At 41.8% G+C, this 23,186-nt stretch overlaps 1 protein-coding gene across 1 annotated transcript in view; it reads left to right on the top strand.

The window, feature by feature from the left end:
- rdh10a (retinol dehydrogenase 10a) overlaps nt 1–8,176 on the top strand; it is a 60,304-nt gene extending 52,128 nt beyond the window's left edge. The window contains exons 4-5 of the mRNA XM_067980459.1: nt 1,530–1,661; nt 4,629–8,176. Coding sequence (XP_067836560.1) covers nt 1,530–1,661; nt 4,629–4,752 — 256 coding nt within the window. The 3' untranslated portion in view covers nt 4,753–8,176. The remainder of the gene's footprint in view (nt 1–1,529; nt 1,662–4,628) is intronic.
- Nucleotides 8,177–23,186: the final 15,010 nt, after the last annotated feature.

The following is a 23,186-nucleotide window of genomic DNA, read 5'->3' on the forward strand; positions in this document are numbered from 1 at the left end:
GTATGTTTCAATAAGATCTCCTCTCATTCTTCTAAACTCCAATGAGGATAGACCCAACCTGTTCAATCTTTCCTCATAAGACAACCCTTCCATACCTGGAATCAACCTAGTGAACCTTCTCTGAACTGCCTCCAATGCAAGTATGTGCTTCCTTAAATAAGGGCACCAGAACTGTATGCAGTACTCCAGGTGTGGTCTCAACAGTACCCTGTACAGTTGTAGCATGACTTCCCTGCTTTGATACTCCACCCCCTAGAAATAAAGGCCAATATTCCATTTGCCTTTAGGATTATCTGCTGCACCTGTATGTTGACTTTGTGTTTCATATGCAAGGACACCCAGATCCCTTGTACCACAGCATTTTGTAGTATTTCTCCATTCAAATAATGTTTTGCTTTTTTATTTTCATCCCAAAATGGATGACTTCACAATGAACAAGTGACTTAACATCACTTTTTTTAAAAAATGCATTAACCCCGGTTTCATTTAAAATAAAACCTCCATCTAGGTCTGAGATTTTTTTTCTGTGAATTTGCCTTGAGCAGATCTGTATGTATTTTTATTGGGCTACAAAAAATACTGAAATTCTGTTAAGGAAACTTTTTTCTCCAAGTGATTGACAGTAGAGTAACGTTACATGATGTCGACTTCATAGTTAAATGTGTGTGTTTTTGTCTTCGTTTTAAATTTTTTTGACACCTGATCTAACTTTTTTATTCAGCATTGGTTTTTACAATATTGTCCATTCTTTTATGCATGGCTAAATACTAGACCTTGAAAAATTGTACCAGTTTAACCATCCAAGGTTTGAAGACAACAGTTTTCTTCAGGAAAAAGTTGACAAAGGGAGAGAAACATTTTTTTAAAAAGAAAGTCACCCCCATAGAATTTTGTGAATGCCAAGCCTCTTGTGTTGCTGTTCTTACGGCCACTGGTTTCTTTCTCCCTACAGGGAAGCCTCTGTACAGCACTTCATTTTACACCTGGAGTTTCAAAAAACGCATTTACACATAATACAATTATTTGAAACACGACTGAGATCTTTTTCACTTCTATAGCTAGAGGTCTGATCCAATTAGACAAATCAGGTTAGAAGTGTTCAAGTAAAACTTCAACTTCAGGAGCACCCAGAGCTAAAGGGATATTAAACCTGTAGGCTCGTTGTGAAATTAGTCAAGTTTCTGCAGAAGCCGGGGAGGTGGGGAAGGGAAGAAGGTAGATGTTTGTACTTGTAGAAGTGTTTTTTTTCCCCTCTTTTTCTCTTCTCTCTGCCCCCCCCCCTCCTCAGTATTGTACAAGTATTAAGTGGCTTTTTTTCCCCACTCTCAAAGGTACCAGGTTACTCCGTATAATTAGTATAAACTATAATTGAATTGTATAGAATAACCTACCTGCTCATGCAAAAGCTGTACTAGTTTAGTAATACTTGGTTGGCATGAGTTTTGTAAAGCACAATAAGCAGAAATGAATTTTAAGATTAATCTTTGTATAAAAATCAAAAGGATTGTTCTAAAACTCTTATATTGCAGGAAAGAATTTGAGCCCTTCCTTCCGCCTTTGAAACCAGAGTACTGTGTGAAAGAAGCTATGAGAGCCATCCTCACAGACCAGCCAATGATTTGTACACCTCGACTAATGTACACTGTAACATTTATGAAGAGGTAAGTGGGATAAGGAGAAAAAATTTGAATTGCTTATCCAGTGATGTGCAACAGCCTAGATTTTAAAGACTTGGAATATAAAGTAATGTTCTGTGTTTATTAGAGATTGTGAAAGTGTGACATTTCAACTGATTGCTTTCCAGTTTGCACCCCCACTTTTATTGCAGCCCTGGTGGCAGTGTTTGGTGAAGTAATGTATGTCTTTGGAGGCTGGTAACATTACTTTAAGGTTTCTTTCCTTCCTTCCCTTCAGAAGTAAAGCTGTGGCAAACAGTTATGCATTCTCAATTCTTGAGCAATTGCACACTTGGTGTTGAGGTGATGCCTCTGATCTCCAAATATACCCATAAGTGTAAGCAGACTGATTTTAGAATACTGGTAATGGATTATATTGCAGAACCTGCTTGCAAAATGTACTGTAAATGAAGGTATTCTCTAATTAGCCTATTGTACTGACCAAGAGCGCACGTAAGGTGTTAAATAGACTATTTAAACAAAGTAGACCCAATAACTAAGCACTGCTGCTTATCTGCAACTGATTATTAAATCTCTGAAAACTGGCCCCCGGGGACCCCTCTGCATCCTGCAGGGATGCTCGGTCTGCTATCAAATACTGCCCTTGGGATTTGGGACTCTGCAGATGTTCCTGGAGCTGCCAGGACTGTGATGCTGTTGAATGTCGTCCAATGTGCTGCATGTTCTACTTGAGCTGCCGTATGTAGCACACTGTCTGCACCGATGCTTGATTCTCTGAGCATCAGTGACTCACCTCCTGACTCCCCAAAGCCTTTCCACCATCTACAAGGCACAAATCAGGAGTGTGATTGAATACTCTCCACTTGCCTGGATGAGTGCAGCTCCAACAACACTCAAGAAGCTCGACACCATCCAGGACAAAGCAACCTGCTTGATTAGCACCCCATCCACCATCGTAAACATTCACTCCTTCCACCACCGGCGCACCATGGCTGCAGTGTGTACCATCCACAGGATGCACTGCAGCAACTCGCCAAGGCTCCTTCGACAGCAACTCCCAAACCCGCGACCTCTACCACCTTGAAGGACGAGCAGCAGGCACATGAGAATAACACCTGCACGTTCCCCCTCCAAGTCACACACCATCCCAACTTTGAAATATATCACCGTTCCTTCATCGTCACTGGGTCAAAATCCTGGAACTCCCTTCCTAACAGCACTGTGGGAGAACTGTCACCACACAGATTGCAGCGGTTCAAAAAGGCAGCTCACCACCACCTTCTCGAGCAATTAGGGATGGGCAATAAATGCCAGTCTCGCCAGCAAAGCCCACATCCCATGAACAATTTTTTAAAAAATTATTCTCAAATGCCAGACCAGTCAGCTACAGATCCCAGGTTCTTCAGCTGAGGTGATGCCTTCTGACCCTTTAGCCAACATAATCTGGTAAGACACGAAGATGCTTCTGCTCATTTCATGTTCTTTCCTGTTCCTCATTAATATCCTTGGATGGAAGTAGATAAGTTAGTCCTTGGAAGGGATAGAGTGAGGATCTCTGTTGCAAAGTGGATGCTAAAGGGCTGTTATCTTAACATGCTGCATCTAAAGAAAGAAGAGGAAACCAGATCAGTGGTTTTCTGGAGAATGGAGTTGAAGTCCTTTTCATTTTGAAGGAGTGATTTAGGGTTTCATAATTTGGTTCTTCTGACAAAGATTACAATTGGAAGAGTAGCAGAATGCTCTGATGAACCCTCAACTTGCACATTCCCAACATCCTTGAAGATCCCTCTTCAGAATATGTAAAGTTTCTTCCCCCACAAAGGAAAAGGGGTCTCTGGTGCCATACTTGTCACCAATCTCTTCTGGCTATTATTGGCTGCCTTATCCAAAGAGTTTTTCAGAAAAGAAGGTAGTCATTTGGTGCATCTCACTTGTGCTGGTACTTTTTTTAAAAAAAAATGCAAAAACCTGAATTACTTTTCAATACCATGAGATTCAGTAAAATGAAGGTATCTACATACAGCCTATAATAGGCAGGCGGGGTTCGGAGAGAACGAATCAGGTACGTGCACCGAACAATTTGATTCCATGTAAGACTTTAGTAGGATCACTGCATACAAGGCTAGGGGTATAAAAGGCAAAGCTGCATCCTGGGCATAAATGGTAAGCAATTTGAGTGTTTTAACAAAGTGTGAGTGGAGGTCGCTAAATGGCAGTGTATTCTCAGAAGGAGTGGCTGCCAAGATCTGGGTGGGCCAAATGGCTTCCTTCTGTGTTGTAGCTTTGGTTGTTTACTACCTGCCCTGAGACAGTATCTGTTGTTTTTGAAATGAAAGGCACCATGATGGCCAGTTTCCAATGTACCTTTCCAGTTCTCTGTCTCTTTCCCCCCCCCCCCCCCCAAACCAACCCTCATAATGAATATCAATGCCTCACAAACCTCTCCCTGGTATCTCTTGCCGATAAACACAATCTGTCCCTGGGGATTTAATGGTTTTGAACCCTTTTTTAACTCGCCTAGGACTTCATCTCATTTTATATCAGTGCCATTAATGTTGCCTCAGTCAACTCTGGAGAGAACATGTTGCTCATCACTACCCTAGAAGTAGTCATTCATAGGATGAGCACAAAATAATATGAATACTATGTTTTGAGGTCATTTCCATCCTTTTTATGATTCTCTCCATTTGTAGTACTGAGAATTTCTTCTCCTGCTTTGCAACTGCAACTACCTTTTTTTTTTCTAGGTGTTTCTGTGCCCTTTTGATCACTTCTTTTGCATTTCTCAATATCCCTATATTATCCCAGTGGTCATATTTTTTTTCTTTATATATTAATCCATTTAGGGTCATTCTTATTTAATCTGACCTTGCTGGTTCTAGGTATGTATTTATCCTGCAAAATGTCCTCCTTCTGGCACTTAAACTTTGTCTTTTAGAAGCTCAGTTCCAACTAGTTGCACTGCTTAACAATATTTCTTCTCCATTTCAGCATTATGCCATGGGAAGCTGTCGTCTGCATGTACCGTTTTTTGGGAGCGGACAAGTGCATGTATCCATTTATAGCTGAGAGAAAACAGGCTTTGAACAACAATGAAGCCAAAAATGAAATCTAAAGCAAAACTGCTCACTACATCAGCACGGGGCACCTCACAGAAGTGGATGCAATATTTAACTCGTCAATATCTCCATACAATTCAGAACGACGAGTAGTTGCAGTGACTAAGTTTGAGTGATGTACTCTTGGCATACAGCTGTGAAGCGTTAGCTTTCCATGATCACTGTGGATAAAGCAGTTAATACTGTACCTGTGTATTGAACAAGTCAGGAGAAGATAAATGTATTATGCCAATCTTTTTGTATAATTTTTCTAGTGGTTAGACTTGCACACATTTTAATGCCAACTGAGCAAAGCAAGATTTGATATGTAACATTTGACTTACTCAGCAATACCAATTGTGTGTTTGCTGTTAGAGCTGTATTGTATTTGATGTTCAACTAGAGACTTGGGTAAGTGCAGTACTTTATAAAATTCCTGTTATTATAACTTTTTTAAATAGTAAATGCACTGTAATCATTGACAACTTCTCCCACAGTCCACCCCATGTACTTCTGTAAATCTTTGTGCCATTGTAGCAGTAATTCTGTATTACTTTCCCTATGAAACACTGCAAATTTCTCCAAATGGATCTTGCAATTTAAAATTGCAGAACAAACCTGTTCAGCATGTGGAACACCTGTTGCAGTTTCTTTAGGAAAATCTCTCATTGGTGTGCCTTTTGAATCTTGTTTAAATATTGTCCCATTTCCTGTGGATTAGTGGTCCATTTTTAAAAGCCTGAAATTTCTACCTCTTTGTATATCTATTTGTATAACACCTAAATTTTGGTTTTTTTAACATCAGAAGTTATGAAAGTAATGTCTTTTGTGCATCTTGGGTCACTTCTTTATATGAAGACCAATGTCTGTAGTCTTTATTAAAAAAAAATAATTAGTAATATAGCTAACTAAAGTTTTTAATTAAAATGTGATTTTTAAATGCAAAAGATGTGCACAATTTTTATGGTGCTTGATACTGGGGGAACAATATTTTGAATTAAAATGAGTCTCTTGTAATCAGAAGTCTCAGCCATAACAAGTTGGGTGATCTATTGGTTACATTTAAGCTAGACAGTACCCTTATTAACATTTTAATTAGATCTTTTTGGTCTTTGAGAGAACTTTATGCCCCAAGACACTACCACTGAAGTTAATAACTACAGACATTCTCCAATTGACATCAGAAGAATTTGAAGTATCTTAATTTTCTTAACTGAATATCATAAATTTTAAACAGGTCCATGATCTGGTGTGCTCTCTCTCTTTTTCTAACTTAACATATCTGTGATTTAGAAACTAGAGGATGAGTCCACCATTCAGGTACAAATGTTAATGAATAAAACTACATTACACATGGCCACTTTTAATGCAGTTTTTATTTTGCCATGTAGGGAAATTTTTTTCCTTTCTTACCTATGACCCTGCCAAGACTACAGACCCTTTTTTTAGTGGAAGATGGAGTGGATTCAACAAAGCTTAAGTTTCAGGCAAGGTATAGTTCAATAAGGGCACAGGTCAGCTGCTCACCAACCTTTTCTGCTATGGAGGTGTTTATCGTGCTATTTGGCTTCCAGCAGGTATGCATTCAGTTACAATTAAATGCTTTGACAAAAAAGACTTAAACTCCGTTATCTTCATTAGAACAAGACCGATTTATGAGGCAATATAATAGAAGTTTCATAAATTATTAAAGGATGGGACAAGGTAGATAGAAGCAGACTGTTTTCAGTCATTGGGGTCAAGAACCAGGATCCATAGATACATGATTAAATGTAGTAGATTTAAAACAGACAGGAGAAATTTCTTCATTGTTGTGGAATTTGCTTCCAGGGTTTGTGATTGAGGCACTGGGTAAATGTGTTAGGACTATTTGCTCAGACGGAGGGTAAATGCTGACAGACTAGTTGGGCTGAACAGCCTGTCTCTGTTGTAACTTCTATATATGCATCTTCAGGCTGGATGAGCTTTAAAAAAAAATCTACATGCTATACTTGTAACTTGCTCTTTTTAAAAAAAAACTGGTAAGATTTCTGTGATCTTAACTTCAAGCCTTTTAAATTTAGCAACTGTAATTATGATAACTGCATGGACTCCACTTCCATCAGTTCAAATTTAAGTTTTTATTAACCTGTGAAGAATGACTAAGAAAAAAGGTGGGTTTGTATGTGAATGTTGGATCTCTGGCTTAGGTTAACTACTGTAATAGTCAATCTTAGTTCTGTTGTCTTGATGCCAAAGTACCTTACCAAAATGACCTGATAAGGAAGTAAATAATGCTGGGGGTTTCTGACCTCATTTAATTATTTTGATTCATTGTGGTTGGTGTAGCACTCAGTTGGATAAGCGTTAAGAGACTTGGGTGAAATTGGTCTACACCAGTAGTGCAAGAAGGGCTTATAGCAAATCGGCAGTCTGTTTTGCAGCAGCTGGATTTTTCTTTTCCAAACTAGGTGTAAAATGGGCTGTCAACTGGCTGAGCCAGTTTTGTGCTATTAGTGTACAGCAATTTCACCCCCTTAATGTGAAAATAGTTAGTTTTCTGGGGAGAGGCAAAAAAAAACTGGGTTTTCAATACATCTATTAGAAGGCAGGATTGAATTCTTTGTCCCCTCCCTCTGATTTTAATTACACATTCCTTCCTTCTTTGGTTTCTTTACACATATTTAGTAAAGATAAGTTATATAATGACCATAGTTTCAACTATCAAAAAAAAATTCCTTTTTTTAATTTGGTCAACATTTCTAATTACACATTTGGACAATTCTTAATCTCTTCGGAAATGGTTGTGACTCTCCAATTGACTTAATTCTACTGCTTTTATGCTCTTTCCAAAGCACTTAATAGTTTCACTTGAAGATTCTGTTTTTTAAATGTGTGCTGACAAGCTTCTCTACTTTTTAGTATTGAATAGGGTGCTGGTAAATGCTTTAGCTCCATGATTTTTTTAAATCCCTATATCAAGCTCGATTGCTTTCTATCACTTGGATTCCAATAAATTAGTCCAATGCACAGTGGAAATGGAGTCCAAGAGAAGCCATGTTACTCCAGATGTTTTAGGAAAAGGTCATGGCTTTCCATAGTATAGTATAACTATTATGATGGTGCTCACAGACCCAGCTTTATTCTGTAATCTACATTCTAGATGCTCATATTTGTTTAGAATTTCAAATGTGTATAGTTTGCAAGAGGCCAATTGTTAAAATGAAACCATGGTTACTTTGAAACACACTGCATTGCGTCCCATATTGAGTTCACATCAAAATGTTTGATTCATTTGTCTCATGAAATGGATCCCCTTCAGTCCCAAGCATTCAGTAACTGTTTTATTCCCTTCATATGGTTAAATGCTGTGGTACTGCATTGAAGGAATTCTGTACAATTTTTCAGCATTTATTGATTTATGAACATTCTTAATAAATAAACCTAACTTTGTCAATGTTACCATTTTGGAATCATTTGTGTAGTTTAACATTTGACACAGCACAGGATACTGGAGGGTTTTTAATTGTCTTTTAAACTTGTGGAAATATTGATGGTAAATACTCCTAAGTAGCCTAAAGTCCTCCAGATATCTAGCTCCCTTAAAGGTCCCTGCATAGCTTTACAGAATAGCTTTGAGCACACAACTATACTGTTCCCAGTATATTTAAGCAAATAATTTTTTAATTCTCCTGAACAATGGGGAACCTCCAATAAAAGGTTAACAAATTGAAAAGCAAAGACTATTGCTGTGTGGGTGCTCCAAATAAAGTTTCAATTATTGCATAAATAGTGATTTACAGCCTGACCTTTATTGCAATGCTAGCCTTTGATATCAAGTGGTAATTGAACTGGTAGAAGGGTTTGCATCTCCCATCTATTGCCATGAGCCAGACTTCGGCTTCCAAGATTATTGCTTTCTTCTAGTTAAATAGAGTAACTGATATGCCTTGAATTTAAGGCACTTTGCATTTGTTTATGCCAGATTGTTTATTGCCAATGGTCCCTTGAGGTGGGTTGTGGGTGTGGTCCTGAACGACAACCTGACAAAGTAAAATCTATAGTACATCTGAATTGCCTTACAGTAGACATCTGAAATGATGTTCTTCCACCTGATGGTATAGTGGCATTCTCACAGCTTCCTTCCCCTTTCTCCCCACCTCCATAGTAGTTTCACCATAAACCTATCTGCCTCTGCATAGAGTAAAGCTTCATCCTCTATGCTTTCAATCTCCATCTTGAGTCGTCTTGCTCCTCTCCTGCTTTTACTACCCAGCTGTCCTCTCCTACCCATATTCAAGGTCTTGATCACATTGGGGCCAGCTCTGACCACTTGCATGAATCCTTCACTCACTTCATTCTGCCTTTCCAACCCCACCTTCCTTCTGTGTCCACTGCTTGAATAATCTCTCTCTCTCCTTTCTTTCCCCCACCACCTTGCAACTGCACTTTCAAAACTTTGCCCCACCCCCACCAATCGGCAGGATACTTCTGCAGCTGTTCATCTACTCAACCACTCCCTCATCAACATTTGATACCCTTCTCTCCAGTAAAACCCTCATTTGCTCCCTCACATCCATATCTGCTGCACAATTGGTTCAGCCACCAATCACCTGATCTGGTTGGACCTCAATTTTCTATGCTAAAACCACTCACTCAGAGTACAAAGATAACCCCCCAGCTTCTTTTCCTCCACTGTCAATCATCATTTAAACTCCTGTCCCCTACCCCATGCACTGTAAACTCCACGTGCAAGGAGCTCGTGGACTTTTGTCACTAAGCTGGAGACTATGCATTCAGCCGCCTCTACCCTCCCCCAACCCCCGGCACTAGCCAGAAACCCACATTTTTCTCTCCCATTGCCCCTCGTGCTCTCCAAGTTCATCTCCTTTGATCCCATTCCCACTAAACTGCTGTCCACCCAAATTTCCTTCCTGGTCAAATCGGGTACAGTAGCATAGTGGTTATGTTACTGGACTAGTCATCCAGAGGCCTGGAGTTATGAGTTTAAAACCTGCCACAGCAGCTGGGAATTTAAAATTCAATTAATTAAAATCTGGAATTAAAATACTAGTATCAGTAATGGTTGCCATGCAACCACCAGATTGTCGTAAAAACCCATCTAGTTCACTAATGTCAGGGAAGGAAGGAAGGAAACCTGCCGTCCTTACCCGCTCTGGCCTATATGTGACTCCAGACCCACAGCAATGTGGATGATTCTTAATTGCCCTCTGAAATGGCCTCGCAAGCCACTCAGTTGTAAAATCTCGCTTTTTAAAAAAAAGTTTAAGAATAAAACTGGATGGACCACTAGGCACCGGACATGACAAAGGCAAACCAAGCCCAGTCTACCCTGCAAAGTCCTCCTCACTAACATCTGGGGACTTGTACCAAAATTGGGAGAGCTGTCCCACAGACTAGTCAAGCAGCAGCCTGACACAGCCATACTCACAGAATCATACCTTTCAGCCAATGTCCCAGACTCTTCCATCACCATCCCTGGGTATGTCCTGTCCCACAGCCAGGACAGACTGACCAGAGGTGGCGTATAGTGATATGCAGTCAGAAGGGAGTGGCCCTGGGAGTCCTCAACATTGACTCTGGACCCCATGAAATCTCATGGCATCAGGTCAAACATGGGCATGGAAACCTCCTGCTGATTACCACCTACCGCCCTCCCACTGCTGATTAATCAGTCCTCCTCCATGTTGAACACCACTTGGAAGAAGCACTGAAGGTAGTAAGGACACAGAATGTACTCTGGGTGGGGGACTTCAATGTCCCTCAGCAAGAGTGGCTTGGTAGCACCACTACTGACCGAGCTGGCCAAGTCCTGAAGGACATAGCTGCCAGACTTGAGCCAACACAAGGAAAAAACTTACTTATAGATCATAGAGATCATAGAAGTTACAACATGGAAACAGGCCCTTCGGCCCAACATGTCCATGTCGCCCAGTTTATACCACTAAGCTAGTCCCAATTGCCTGCACTTGGCCCATATCCCTCGATACCCATCTTCCCCATGTAACTGTCCAAATGCTTTTTAAAAGACAAAATTGTACCCGCCTCTACTACTGCCTCTGGCAGCTCGTTCCAGACACTCACCACCCTTTGAGTGAAAAAATTGCCCCTCTGGATCCTTTTGTATCTCTCCCCTCTCACCTTAAATCTGTGCCCCCTCGTTATAGACTCCCCTACCTTTGGGAAAAGATTTTGACTATCGACCTTATCTATGCCCCTCATTATTTTATAGACTTCTATAAGATCACCCCTTAACCTCCTACTCTCCAGGGAATAAAGTCCCAGTCTGTCTAACCTCTCCCTATAAGTCAAACCATCAAGTCCCGGTAGCATCCTAGTAAATCTTTTCTGCACTCTTTCTAGTTTAATAATATCCTTTCTATAATAGGGTGACCAGAACTGTACACAGTACTCCAAGTGTGGCCTCACCAATGCCCTGTACAACTTCAACAAGACATCCCAACTCCTGCATTCAATGTTCTGACCAATGAAACCAAGCATGCTGAATGCCTTCTTCACCACCCTATCCACCTGTGACTCCACTTTCAAGGAGCTATGAATCTGTACTCCTAGATCTCTTTGTTCTATAACTCTCCCCAACGCCCTACCATTAACGGAGTAGGTCCTGGCCCGATTCGATCTACCAAAATGCATCACCTCACATTTATCTAAATTAAACTCCATCTGCCATTCATCGGCCCACTGGCCCAATTTATCAAGATCCCGTTGCAATCCTAGATAACCTTCTTCACTGTCCACAATGCCACCAATCTTGGTGTCATCTGCAAACTTACTAACCATGCCTCCTAAATTCTCATCCAAATCATTAATATAAATAACAAATAACAGCGGACCCAGCACCGATCCCTGAGGCACACCGCTGGACACAGGCATCCAGTTTGAAAAACAACCCTCGACAACCACCCTCTGTCTTCTGTCGTCAAGCCAATTTTGTATCCAATTGGCTACCTCACCTTGGATTCCATGAGATTTAACCTTATGTAACAACCTACCATGCGGTACCTTGTCAAATGCTTTGCTGAAGTCCATGTAGACCACGTCTACTGCACAGCCCTCATCTATCTTCTTGGTTACCCCTTCAAAAAACTCAATCAAATTCGTGAGACATGATTTTCCTCTCACAAAACCATGCTGACTGTTCCTAATTAGTCCCTGCCTCTCCAAATGCCTGTAGATCCTGTCCCTCAGAATACCCTCTAACAACTTACCCACTACAGATGTCAGGCTCACTGGTCTGTAGTTCCCAGGCTTTTCCCTGCCGCCCTTCTTAAACAAAGGCACAACATTTGCTACCCTCCAATCTTCAGGCACCTCACCTGTAGCGGTGGATGATTCAAATATCTCTGCTAGGGGACCCGCAATTTCCTCCCTAACCTCCCATAACGTCCTGGGATACATTTCATCAGGTCCCGGAGATTTATCTACCTTGATGCGCGTTAAGACTTCCAGCACCTCCCTCTCTGTAATATGTACACTCCTCAAGACATCACTATTTATTTCCCCAAGTTCCCTAACATCCATGCCTTTCTCAACCGTAAATACCGATGTGAAATATTCATTCAGGATCTCACCCATCTCTTGTGGTTCCGCACTTAGATGACCTTGTTGATCCTTAAGAGGCCCTACTCTCTCCCTAGTTACCCTTTTGCCCTTTATGTATTTGTAGAAGCTCTTTGGATTCACCTTTGCCTGATCTGCCAAAGCAATCTCATATCCCCTTTTTGCCCTCCTGATTTCTCTCTTAACTCTACTCCGGCAATCTCTATACTCTTCAAGGGATCCACTTGATCCCAGCTGCCTATGCATGTCATATGCCTCCTTCTTCTTTTTGACTAGTGCCTCAATCTCCCGAGTCATCCAAGGTTCCCTACTTCTACCAGCCTTGCCCTTCACTTTATAAGGAATGTGCTTACCCTGAACCCTGGTTAACACACTTTTGAAAGCCTCCCACTTACCAGACGTCCCTTTGCCTGCCAACAGACTCTCCCAATCAACTTCTGAAAGTTCCTGTCTAATACCATCAAAATTGGCCTTTCCCCAATTTAGAATTTTAACTTTTGGGCCAGACCTATCCTTCTCCATAGCTATCTTAAAACTAATGGAATTATGATCACTGGTCCCAAAGTGATCCCTCACTAACACTTCTGTCACCTGCCCTTCCTTATTTCCCAAGAGGAGGTCAAGTTTTGCCCCCTCTCTAGTCGGGCCATCCACATACTGAATGAGAAATTCCTCCTGAATACACTCAACAAATTTCTCTCCATCCAAGCCCCTAATGCTATGGCTGTCCCAGTCAATGTTGGGAAAGTTAAAGTCCCCTACTATTACCACCCTATTTTTCTTGCAGCTGTCTGTAATCTCCTTACATATTTGCTCCTCAATTTCCCGTTGACTATTTGGGGGTCTGTAGTACAATCCTATCAAAGTGATCTCTCCCTTCTTATTTTTCAGTTCTACCCATATGGACTCAGTGGGCGAACCCTCGGATATATCCCCTCTCACTACTGCCGTGATGTTCTCCCTAATCAAGAACGCAACTCCCCCTCCTCTCTCACCTCCTGCTCTATCTTTCCTATAGCATCTGTACCCTGGAACATTGAGCTGCCAGTCCTCGTCCTCACCAATCTACCTGTCGCAGATGCATCCATCCATGACGGTATTGGTAAGAGTGACTGCTGCACAGTCCTCGTGGAGACTAAGTCCTGTCTTCGCACTGAGGATACCATCCACCGTGCTAAATGGGATAGATTCAGAACAGATCTCGCAACTCAAAACTGGGCATCCATGAGGTGCTGTGGGCCGTTAGCAGCAGCAGAATTGTATTCCAGCACAATCCGTAACCTCATGGCCTAGCATATTCCTCACTAACATTACCAACAAGCCAGGAGCAGCACCAGGCGTACCTAAAAATAAGGTGCCAACCTGGTGAAGCTACAACTCAGGACTATATGCATGCCAAACAGCAGAAGCAACATGCTATAGATAGAGCTAAGCAATTCCGCAACCAACGGATCAGATCAAAGCTCTGCAGTCCTGCCACGTCCAGTTGTGAATGGTGGTGGACAATTAAACAACTAACGGGAGGAGGAGGCTCTGTAAACGTCCCCATCCTCAATGATGGCAGAGTCCAGCACGTGCGTGAAAAAGACAAGGCTGAAGCGTTTGCAACCATCTTCAGCCAGAAGTGCCAAGTGGATGATCCATCTCGGCCTCCTCCCGATATCCCCACCATCACAGAAGCCAATCTTCAGCCAATTCGATTCACTGCACGTGATATCAAGAAACGGCTGAGGGCACTGGATACAGCAAAGACTATGGACCCCGACAACATCCCGGCTGCAGTGCTGAAGACTTGTGCTTCACAACTCGCTGCGCCTCTAGTCAAACTGTTCCAGTATAGCTACAACACTGGCAAATAGCGGAAAATGTAGAAAATTGCCCAGGTATGACCTGTCCACAAAAAGCAGGACAGATCCAATCCGGCCAATTACCGCCCCATCAGTCTACTCTCGATCATCAGCAAAGTGATGGAAGGTGTCATCGACAGTGCTATCAAGCGGCATTTACTCACCAATAACCCGCTCACCGATGCTCAGTTTGGGTTCCGCCAGGACCACTCAGCTCCAGACCTCATTACAGCCTTGGTCCAAACATGGACAAAAGGGCTGAATTCCAGAGGCGAGGTGAGAGTGACTGCCCTTGACATCAAGGCAGCATTTGACTGACCTAGTAAAATTGAAGTCAATGGGAATCAGGGGGAAAACTCTCCAGTGGCTGGAGTCATACCTAGCACAAAGGAAGATGGTAGTGGTTGTTGGCGGCCAATCATCTCAGCCCCAGGACATTGCTGCAGGAGTTCCTCAGGTCAGTGTCCTAGGCCCAACCATCTTCAGCTGCTTCATCAATGACCTTCCCTCTATCAAAAGGTCAGAAATGGGGATGTTCGCTGATGATTGCACAGTGTTCAGTTCCATTCGCAACCCCTCAAATAATGAAGCAATCCGAGCCCACATGCAGCAAGACCTGGACAACATCCAGGCTTGGGCTGATAAGTGGCAAGTAACATTCGCACCAGACAAGTGCCAGGCAATGACCATCTCCAACAAGAGAGAGTCTGACCACCTCCCCTTGACATTCAACGGCATTACCATCGCCGAATCCCCCACCATCAACCTCCTGGGGGTCACCATTGACCAGAAACTTAACTGGACCAGCCATATAAATACTGTGGCTACAAGAGCAGGTCAGAGGCTGGGTATTCTAATTCCCCAAAGCCTTTCCACCATCTACAAGGTACAAGTCAGGAGTGTGATGGAATACTCCCCACTTGCCTGGATAAGTACAGCTCCAACAACACTCAAGAAGCTCGACACCATCCAGGACAAAGCAGCCCGCTTGATTGACACCCCATCCACCACCCTAACCATTCACTCCCTTCACCGCTGGCGCACAGTGGCTGCAGTGTCTACCATCCACAGGATGCAAAGCAGCAACTCACCAAGGCTTCTTCGACAGCAACTCCCAAACCCGCGACCTCTACCACCTAGAAGGACAAGAGCAGCAGGCACATGGGAACAACACCACCTGCACATTCCCCTCCAAGTCACACACCATCCCGACTTGGAAATATATCGCCATTCCTTCATTGTCACTGGGTCAAAATCCTGGAACTTCCTTCCTAACAGCACTGTGGGAGAACCGTCACCACACGGACTGCAGCGGTTCAAGAAGGCGGCTCACCACCACCTTCTCAAGGGCAATTAGGGATAGGCAACGAATGCCAGCCTCGCCAGCGATGCCCACATCCCATGAACGAATAAAAAAAACCATGCTAACTGACACTGTAAATGGTTCCCTCCCCTTTCAAAACTGCCCTCATTACCCCCATTTGAAACCCCCTCAAACTCCCAGTCCTTGAATATGTTGTCACCTCCTAAATCAGGTTTCTGCCCTTGCCACAGCACTAAAATGTTTCTAATCAGTCACCTATAACATCCTCTCTGACCATGGTGCACTATCCCTCCTCATCCTCAACCATTCAGCGGTCTTTGAAAATGTCAACCACACAATCCTCCTCCAATGCCCAGCTCAGTGGGATTGTCCTCACTTTTGGTTCCACTTTTGTTCTGTGCTCAGGGTCTTGGTCTGTTTATCTTTGTTTTCATTTTGGAGCTTGTGCACCTGCAGGTTTTTCTTCAATTTTCCCACTTTCTTGTCTTAACTTGTGTGGGCCTTTTCCATGTTCACCATCTTGGCTATTTGTACATTCTTACACATTTAATGTTTTGGCATTGCTTCACTGAGGTGATCTTTTGCATTATCTAATAGGCTTCTGCTCTTCTATTGAGCAGTTTGCTAGTTATTGAACCCATCAACTACTCTCTGATTACAGTATTTGATATTTCTTGGTCCCCTTTTTATTTCTCAACTGTACTAACATACCTGCTTAACTTTTAGTTTTCAGTTCTGATACCTATCTTTTTACAGATGTTAATGCTGCTCTGTTTCCAGTATTTTGTTTTTGTTTCAGATTTCCAGCAGTTTTTCTTTGTTTTGAGGTTATCACATTTATTCTAATTCTTCCAAAAAATCACTCAAAGATGATCTGTTGCCCTCACTAAATTAAATAGACTTGAAACTGACACTGCGAAGATGGAGGGGGCTGACCTTTCTGCATAAGTTTTATTAGGTGCCCTATGCAGTTTGTTAATTTAAATATCTCTCTGGAAAACTAGTTTGATGTCTGTTAGATGTCAAGCATGATGAATCTAACTTTAGTGGTGTATACTTTGTTAATACACATTTGTCCATTTGAGATAGAAGCAGGTAGTGCTTATGCCACTGGGCTAGTAACCCAGAGTTAGACCATGAGATCAAATGCCATGTTGGGAAGCTTAATTCAATAAATTTGGTAATTTGTGGGCTGGCACTAATAAAATGACTATGAAAGCAGTTGTAATAACCTCAAATAGTTTTAAGTCACTACATTGTTGAGTTTCGTTTTATTGAACTTTTTTTAGGGGAAAGAGAGGTTAAGAATTTAATAAGGGTTTCATTTAATACAGGGACAACTGAGTCCCATGATATGTAGTGCCTCTGCAATGTGGAAGGTCCTGGATGCTTTGTGTGTTTGATGACCACGTGTTGGAAGTTTCTCCAACTGCTTGCACTTGAGTTTGGTGTTTGAGCTTGAGGTGCAGATGGGCCTATTCAAGCCTGTACAGGAGGTGGAGGAATACCAGAAATGCATGCTCCAGGAGGTGGTTATCCTAGAGGTTGATCTAGTTAGTGACGAAGGAAAGTGGGTGACCATCCATCAGGGGAGGAGGAGATAGCAGGAATCCCCTGAGGCTGTGGATTTGACAATGTGGAGCAAGTAGTTGTGCAAAGGAGGGAAATGAAGTGCAAAAATGCAGTGGTAATAGCAGATTCCAGAAACAAGTGGTTTTGTAGCTGACGGCCAAGCCTCCTGAATGGTCTGTTGCTTCCCAAGTGTTGGTAAGAGATACAATGGAGCAGATGTAAAAGATTTTGGAATGGGACGAGAACAGTCAGAAATTGTGGTTCCAATATGAACTAATGACAAAATAAAGAATAATCTCTCCTAATTGCTGAAACTCCAGTTGCAGGACATCAGTTTTAAAGAGTAGGACCTCTAGTATACTAATCTCAGGATTACTCCTGGTGCTATGCACTAGTCTGTTTAGGAATAGTGAGATGAGCCAGGTAAATGCACTGCTGGAGAGATATGTAGGAGGGAAAGGTTCAAATTCCTGAGACAGCTGGACCAATTCTAGGAGAAGTGGCTTGCATAGAACAGATGGGCTTCACTAGAAAAGGACTATGATCAATGTCCTTGTTGGGAGAGTAACTAATGCTGTGGGGGAGGATTGTTGCGGCTCATAGCCTTTGCTGTGCCCGATGCATTTAGCTGCTGCTTAATATCACGTGGAGTGAATTGGAATTAACTGAACACTGGCATCTACGATGGTGGGGACATTGGGAGGAGGCCAAGTGGGATCGTCTAGTCGTCAGTTTTAGCTGAAAACGTTAGCAAACACTTCACCCTAGGTCACTGCTCAGGACTAAAACAGATTATCTGGTCATTATCACATTGCTGTTTGTGTGACCATGCTGTATGCAAATTGGCTGCTGCTGCTACATTACAATAGTGACTACACTTCAAAAGTACTTCATTGGTTGTAAAGTGCTTTGGGAGCTCCTGAGGTCATAAACATTTTACTTCTAATACTTTTAAGATCTTCTTTAAATGAATTTCCTTATATAAATGACCTCGATCCCTGTGATTAGAATAAATAAGTAGTTGTACTCAGGTCTCTAGTCCTCTAAGAACCTGCACATAATTAGCTCCATTACCTAATTCTTATTAGTTCAAATACATCTCACTTGTTCTTTCTATATTTAAGGCTACTTTCTTCCTCAAACAGATTCAATGAACTCTAACCCTCTTGAAAAACTCATCTTCTCCAACAAATGTCTTCTAGTTGGCCACAAACATCAGTGCTCCTTTTTAACTTAGCCCAATGATCCTGCTGTCCTTTTCTAATGACCCTGCAATAGGTAATAAACTGGAGACTCTGCCATCTTAAAATTTGCTCATTTATTTTGTATGTTTCCTTCAACAAAACAAACTTCCTATCCATGAATCATTCAAGACATCCACCTTCCAATTCACATCTTAATGATAGCTCCTAGAAAGCATGTAAATATCTGACTATGGAGTCACCAACTAATAAGATATAATTAGTTACCTTTCGTCTTCCCTTTATTTTGCTTCGAGGTACCAGCAATTTCAGCACTGGCCTTTTACCTTTCAACACCTATTCAAATAGCCAAAAGTTGGACATCTCTGATGAGCTGCTGCTAAGCTGAGAAGCATCCACAGCTGTTTGGGTATTGTCCAATTCCCTTAGTACAGATAACCAATTTGGGGAAATAAACCTGCTTTAGAAGTTTACTAATGTCCTGTTCCACGGCAACAATTGTAATGCATTTAGGCCAAGTAAAAATATTACAAAGCCTGCTTTCAACCTCTTTGCTTCCCAAAGCAGCACTGAAGGTATGCATACTACACTCACTGCACTGAGGTCACTCTCTCTTCGCTGCTGTCTTCAGTGTACCATAGTTTTCTCCTTGTAGTCCTGGTCAGAGGAGAAATAGGAACAAGGGGAAAAGACAAAGGAAAACCTCCCAAAGAGAACAATGGACATGTTCTAACTTCCCTTGTTCTAATTTATACGATCGCAACTCCTTTGTTAGTGAAAAGATTTCCTTGCTCTGTCCAAGGGAAGGTGAGGAAGCAGAGAGAAAAGCAAAAGGGAAAAAAGGGTGTTGCAAAAATAAAATAATAATAGGAAAATAATAACCAATCAGATAGAGGAGGCATTATATCACCAAACAGACAGAGGTAGGTTTGAGTTGTACATACATAAATACAGTTTGTTGAATAAAATTGGTGATCTAGAGGCACAAATAGCCATGGGGGGCATGATATATTAGCATAAACAGAGATGTGCTTGGGCTAGGACAGGACTGGGAGCTGATTATTCAGGAATAATACAATAGGAAAAAAAGGTAGGGTGGCAGTATTAATCAATGTTCTGTTACAGCAATAGAACATAAGGATGATATAGGGAATGCTGCAAAAGCTGAGTTAAGGAATAAGAAGGGAATTGTTGCTCTATAGGGACTTTAATATAGATCAACAAACTGGAAATAAGGGGCCAATTTTTCTCTTGTGGTGGAAGAGGTTCCATCCGGTGATGTGTTATTACTCCAATTTTCAGCTCATTTGCATCTTTATTTACTGACTGGGGCAAATATAGGGAGCACAGTATTGGTGGGAGTGGAAATTTATGTGTATGAATTTTAAGAGATGGGAACAAATAAAATGGAGTCTCACAATGGGGAGACAAAAATTCTTCAGAAAGTCTTCAGAAAGATTAAGAGGGCATATCAAGCCTTTGGCAGCAGGGGATTATGTGGGGACAGACAAAAACAAAGGGAAAGGAAGTCCTATGTGCCAGCTTGAGGCCACAGCTGACCGGTTCTGTCACTGGTTGCTACTAGCAAGTGTTCTTACAGCAGATGGCACAGCTCTGAATCTGGTTCTGCTGACTCGAACCCTGTGAAGACATGTCAGTTGTCAAGTAGGGCTCAACAATGCATGAAAACATAGTTAGTGTCTTTCGCGAGTGCTGCCAATCAGACATTGCTGGCCACTGATCACCCTGTAGCTGGGGTGCTTCTGAAGAACCATCTAGGCCTTCACATTAATCTGTGCTTGTTGTCACAACCTATGTTGAGAGCTTGAGCTCTTGCATGCATTAATCATCCATCAAAGTGAGGTCTGGCCACCTCAGTCAACAGATGCAGATGTGCGGTTATTGGTGAGTCGGCACAGAGCACTTCTTGTGTAGCCCGACCTGCCTGACAACCCATCAGTGGCCTCTTCCACTTCTTTCAGCACCGCAGACAGGAGCAGAAACTTACTGATGGCAACAACGGTATTGCAGGCATTTATGTGCCTTATTCTGTTGACAATCACACACAGACTGAACGTTGCGTTGAATCCCTGTGGTTCATAAATGGGGAGCTGTTGTTTATTGGAACATTGGAGCTATATGTGTGTCATCAATGACACTTGGATTTTGGGGGAACCTGCTACTTGCAGAAACCTAATGCTCTCTCTTGTTCACTGGGGGAAAATGATTGTTTTTTCTGGCTTTATATATTGATGCACTGCAGACTCACTGATACTACTGATGTCCCCATTGGCCTCCTGAAAAGAAAAGTTCAAGGCTATCATCACCTTCACTGCCACTAGCAGTGCCAAGCCTGCCCTGCGGTTTAGTTGTACGTCCCTCTGCAGCAAGTTACAAAACCCAAGTGTGGCCTCACTGGTGAACTTTGAGCCCATGAAAGCATTGCTCCTCTGTAAGGTCCAGAAAATTCTATTGGGCACAGTATATTCAATTGGTTGGGTACCTGTGAGTAGGGGTTCTCAACCTTATCTGATGTTGCCTTACTTGCCTGGCAGCCAACAGTTTCTGCACATTCCCTTCCCCTTCCTCCAACTAACACAAATACAATAGGATCCTAAAAGAGACACCCATTGTGTAAAGGGAACGGTGCCAGGTAAGAAATGGACTCCAAAAGCATTCCTCATAGTCCCATACTCCTGCATACTTCAGGCAGAAACTGATGGCCACGTTTATAATTCACTGCCACTTCAAGAGACACATTTTTACAACACTGACAACAGTGCCCATTCAGACCCATTTTCCATTTCAAGATTTGACATGCATCCCTTTAACACCCTGTTTCTATGGGAATGCCGCTGCCCAGCATAAAGTGAGTTAATGTGCAAGGCGTTTCAAAATCACTTCTGCACCATTAGCATGCAATTATAATTTTCCAGTCGCACCCAGTTACAAAGATGCTATTGTAAATTGAACAGAACTGCATGCGACTGGGGCAGAGGCCTTTCATGACAGTCTCTGCCCATTTTTCCTTAACCTAATGCACCAGAAACTGGCCAATTAATATTGAAACCAATAGAGGAAGAGCTATGTAGGCAGATTAGAGAAAAATGCAAAAATAATAATTATAATAATGACTTTAATTACCTAGAGAAAGTGTTAGCTAAAAGAAATGTAAGTGGCAAAGTGGGAGGATGTTTCTACATTGTATCCTGATCTGTCTTCTACGTTTTATAATCCAACATGGAAAGAGTCAGTGCTGGATCTAATTCTAGTAAATTAAGCGGGGCAAGTAGATAACATAAGGGCAGGGGGATATCTAGGAACCAGCAGCCAAAACATAAAAAGGTTTGATATAAAAACTGAAAATGAGAGTGGACAGTCAAAGATAAAGGTACTAGACACATTCCCACAAGAAGTTATGGTCATGGAGAAAAAGTTGGGTGAAGTACCTTTGAGTTGATCCACCCACAATTATTGTCTGTTGTGGCTGTGAGTGTTTCTCTTCATCCTTCCCTCTGTTCCTCCTCTACTTTGACAGCTGAGGTCTTGTTTCCAAACCTCCTTCAGGTTTTCTGTATATTTTGCTAAAATAGTGGTCAGAGCAGCATACAAGACAGTGATGTGTTCATAGGTATTACTCGGCCTCTGAGGAAGTACTTGATTTGGATGTATTGGAATCAATCCAGTTGGGTGAGATGGACTTTCTCAGCTAAGTCCTGGAAGGACATAATCTGGAGTTGGAACAGGCTGATTTTAAAAAAATGTTACTATAACTTTTATATTTCAATCTAGAAATTGTTTAAAATTTATATCATTACCCTCCCCTGGTGCTATGGGGGAACGCTCCTCTGAGACTGAAGACTATGGGATATTGTCGGGGCAGAGTAGAAGCATTACTCCGTATCTTGTCCAATAAGTATTTTAATGCCTAAAGCTATTCATCGGATTTTGATTTTAGGTTGCTTTTTAATATACCTCTTTCTATATAATAGTTACAATTGTTAAACATATTAAACTAAATGTCAAATTAATGAGACTAAAATTATTGCTTCAAGCACATTATCTAGGACTGGATGAGGTTGACATGGGGTACCAAGAAGCAAAAACTATTATATCCCCAATACTGACATCTCTCTTGTTGACCAGCACAAAAAATTCTCTCCAAAAATATACCTATGTGAGTTTCACGGCAGGAATTATCAAAAGCACTGACAAGAAGTTCTCCTCGGGTCACAATACATTGCAATGAAAGGTAGAAGAGTGGTGCTGTGGAAGCGGCAATAATGTGAAGAAATGATGGTGACATGAAAAAGAAAACTGATGGTTCATTAGGAAGGATACAATTGTGGTGTACACAGGGAAGACATAGGTAATAGCAGTAAGCGCTATTGTTCTTTGTAAGGATGTATTCAAAGCACATCAAAACTGAACTGAAACCATGACTGCCTTCTCACTAATTTTAATTAAAGTGACTTTGTTGGCCTCTGTGTGTTTTCCTTTGATGTGCTCTGCCTACTAAGAAGTGACTCTTTCATTTCTAGTGTGAACAGTTAACCATTTGTCAGTAGGCTGACCCTAGTCCAACATACTTCTCTTTGTCAAGTGTGAATCCAGTTAATTAGAATCAGCAGGTTGAGTTAGCTGATAATATGATGTGGAGATGCCGGTGATGGACTGGGGTGGACAAATGTAAGGAGTCTTACAACACCAGGTTATAGTCCATCAGCTTTATTTGAAATCACAAGCTTTCGGGGCTTTCCTCCGTCGTCTGACGAAGGAGGAAAGCTCCGAAAGCTTGTGATTTCAAATAAAGCTGTTGGACTATAACCTGGTGTTGTAAGACTCCTTATAACTGATAATAGGCTGTACACCTATATCTGTTGCATAAAACTGAAATATCTGCCTTACTTCATAGATGTAAAATT

The sequence above is a fragment of the Heptranchias perlo genome, chromosome 3 (genome assembly GCF_035084215.1).
Source record: "Heptranchias perlo isolate sHepPer1 chromosome 3, sHepPer1.hap1, whole genome shotgun sequence".
NCBI lineage: Eukaryota > Metazoa > Chordata > Chondrichthyes > Hexanchiformes > Hexanchidae > Heptranchias > Heptranchias perlo.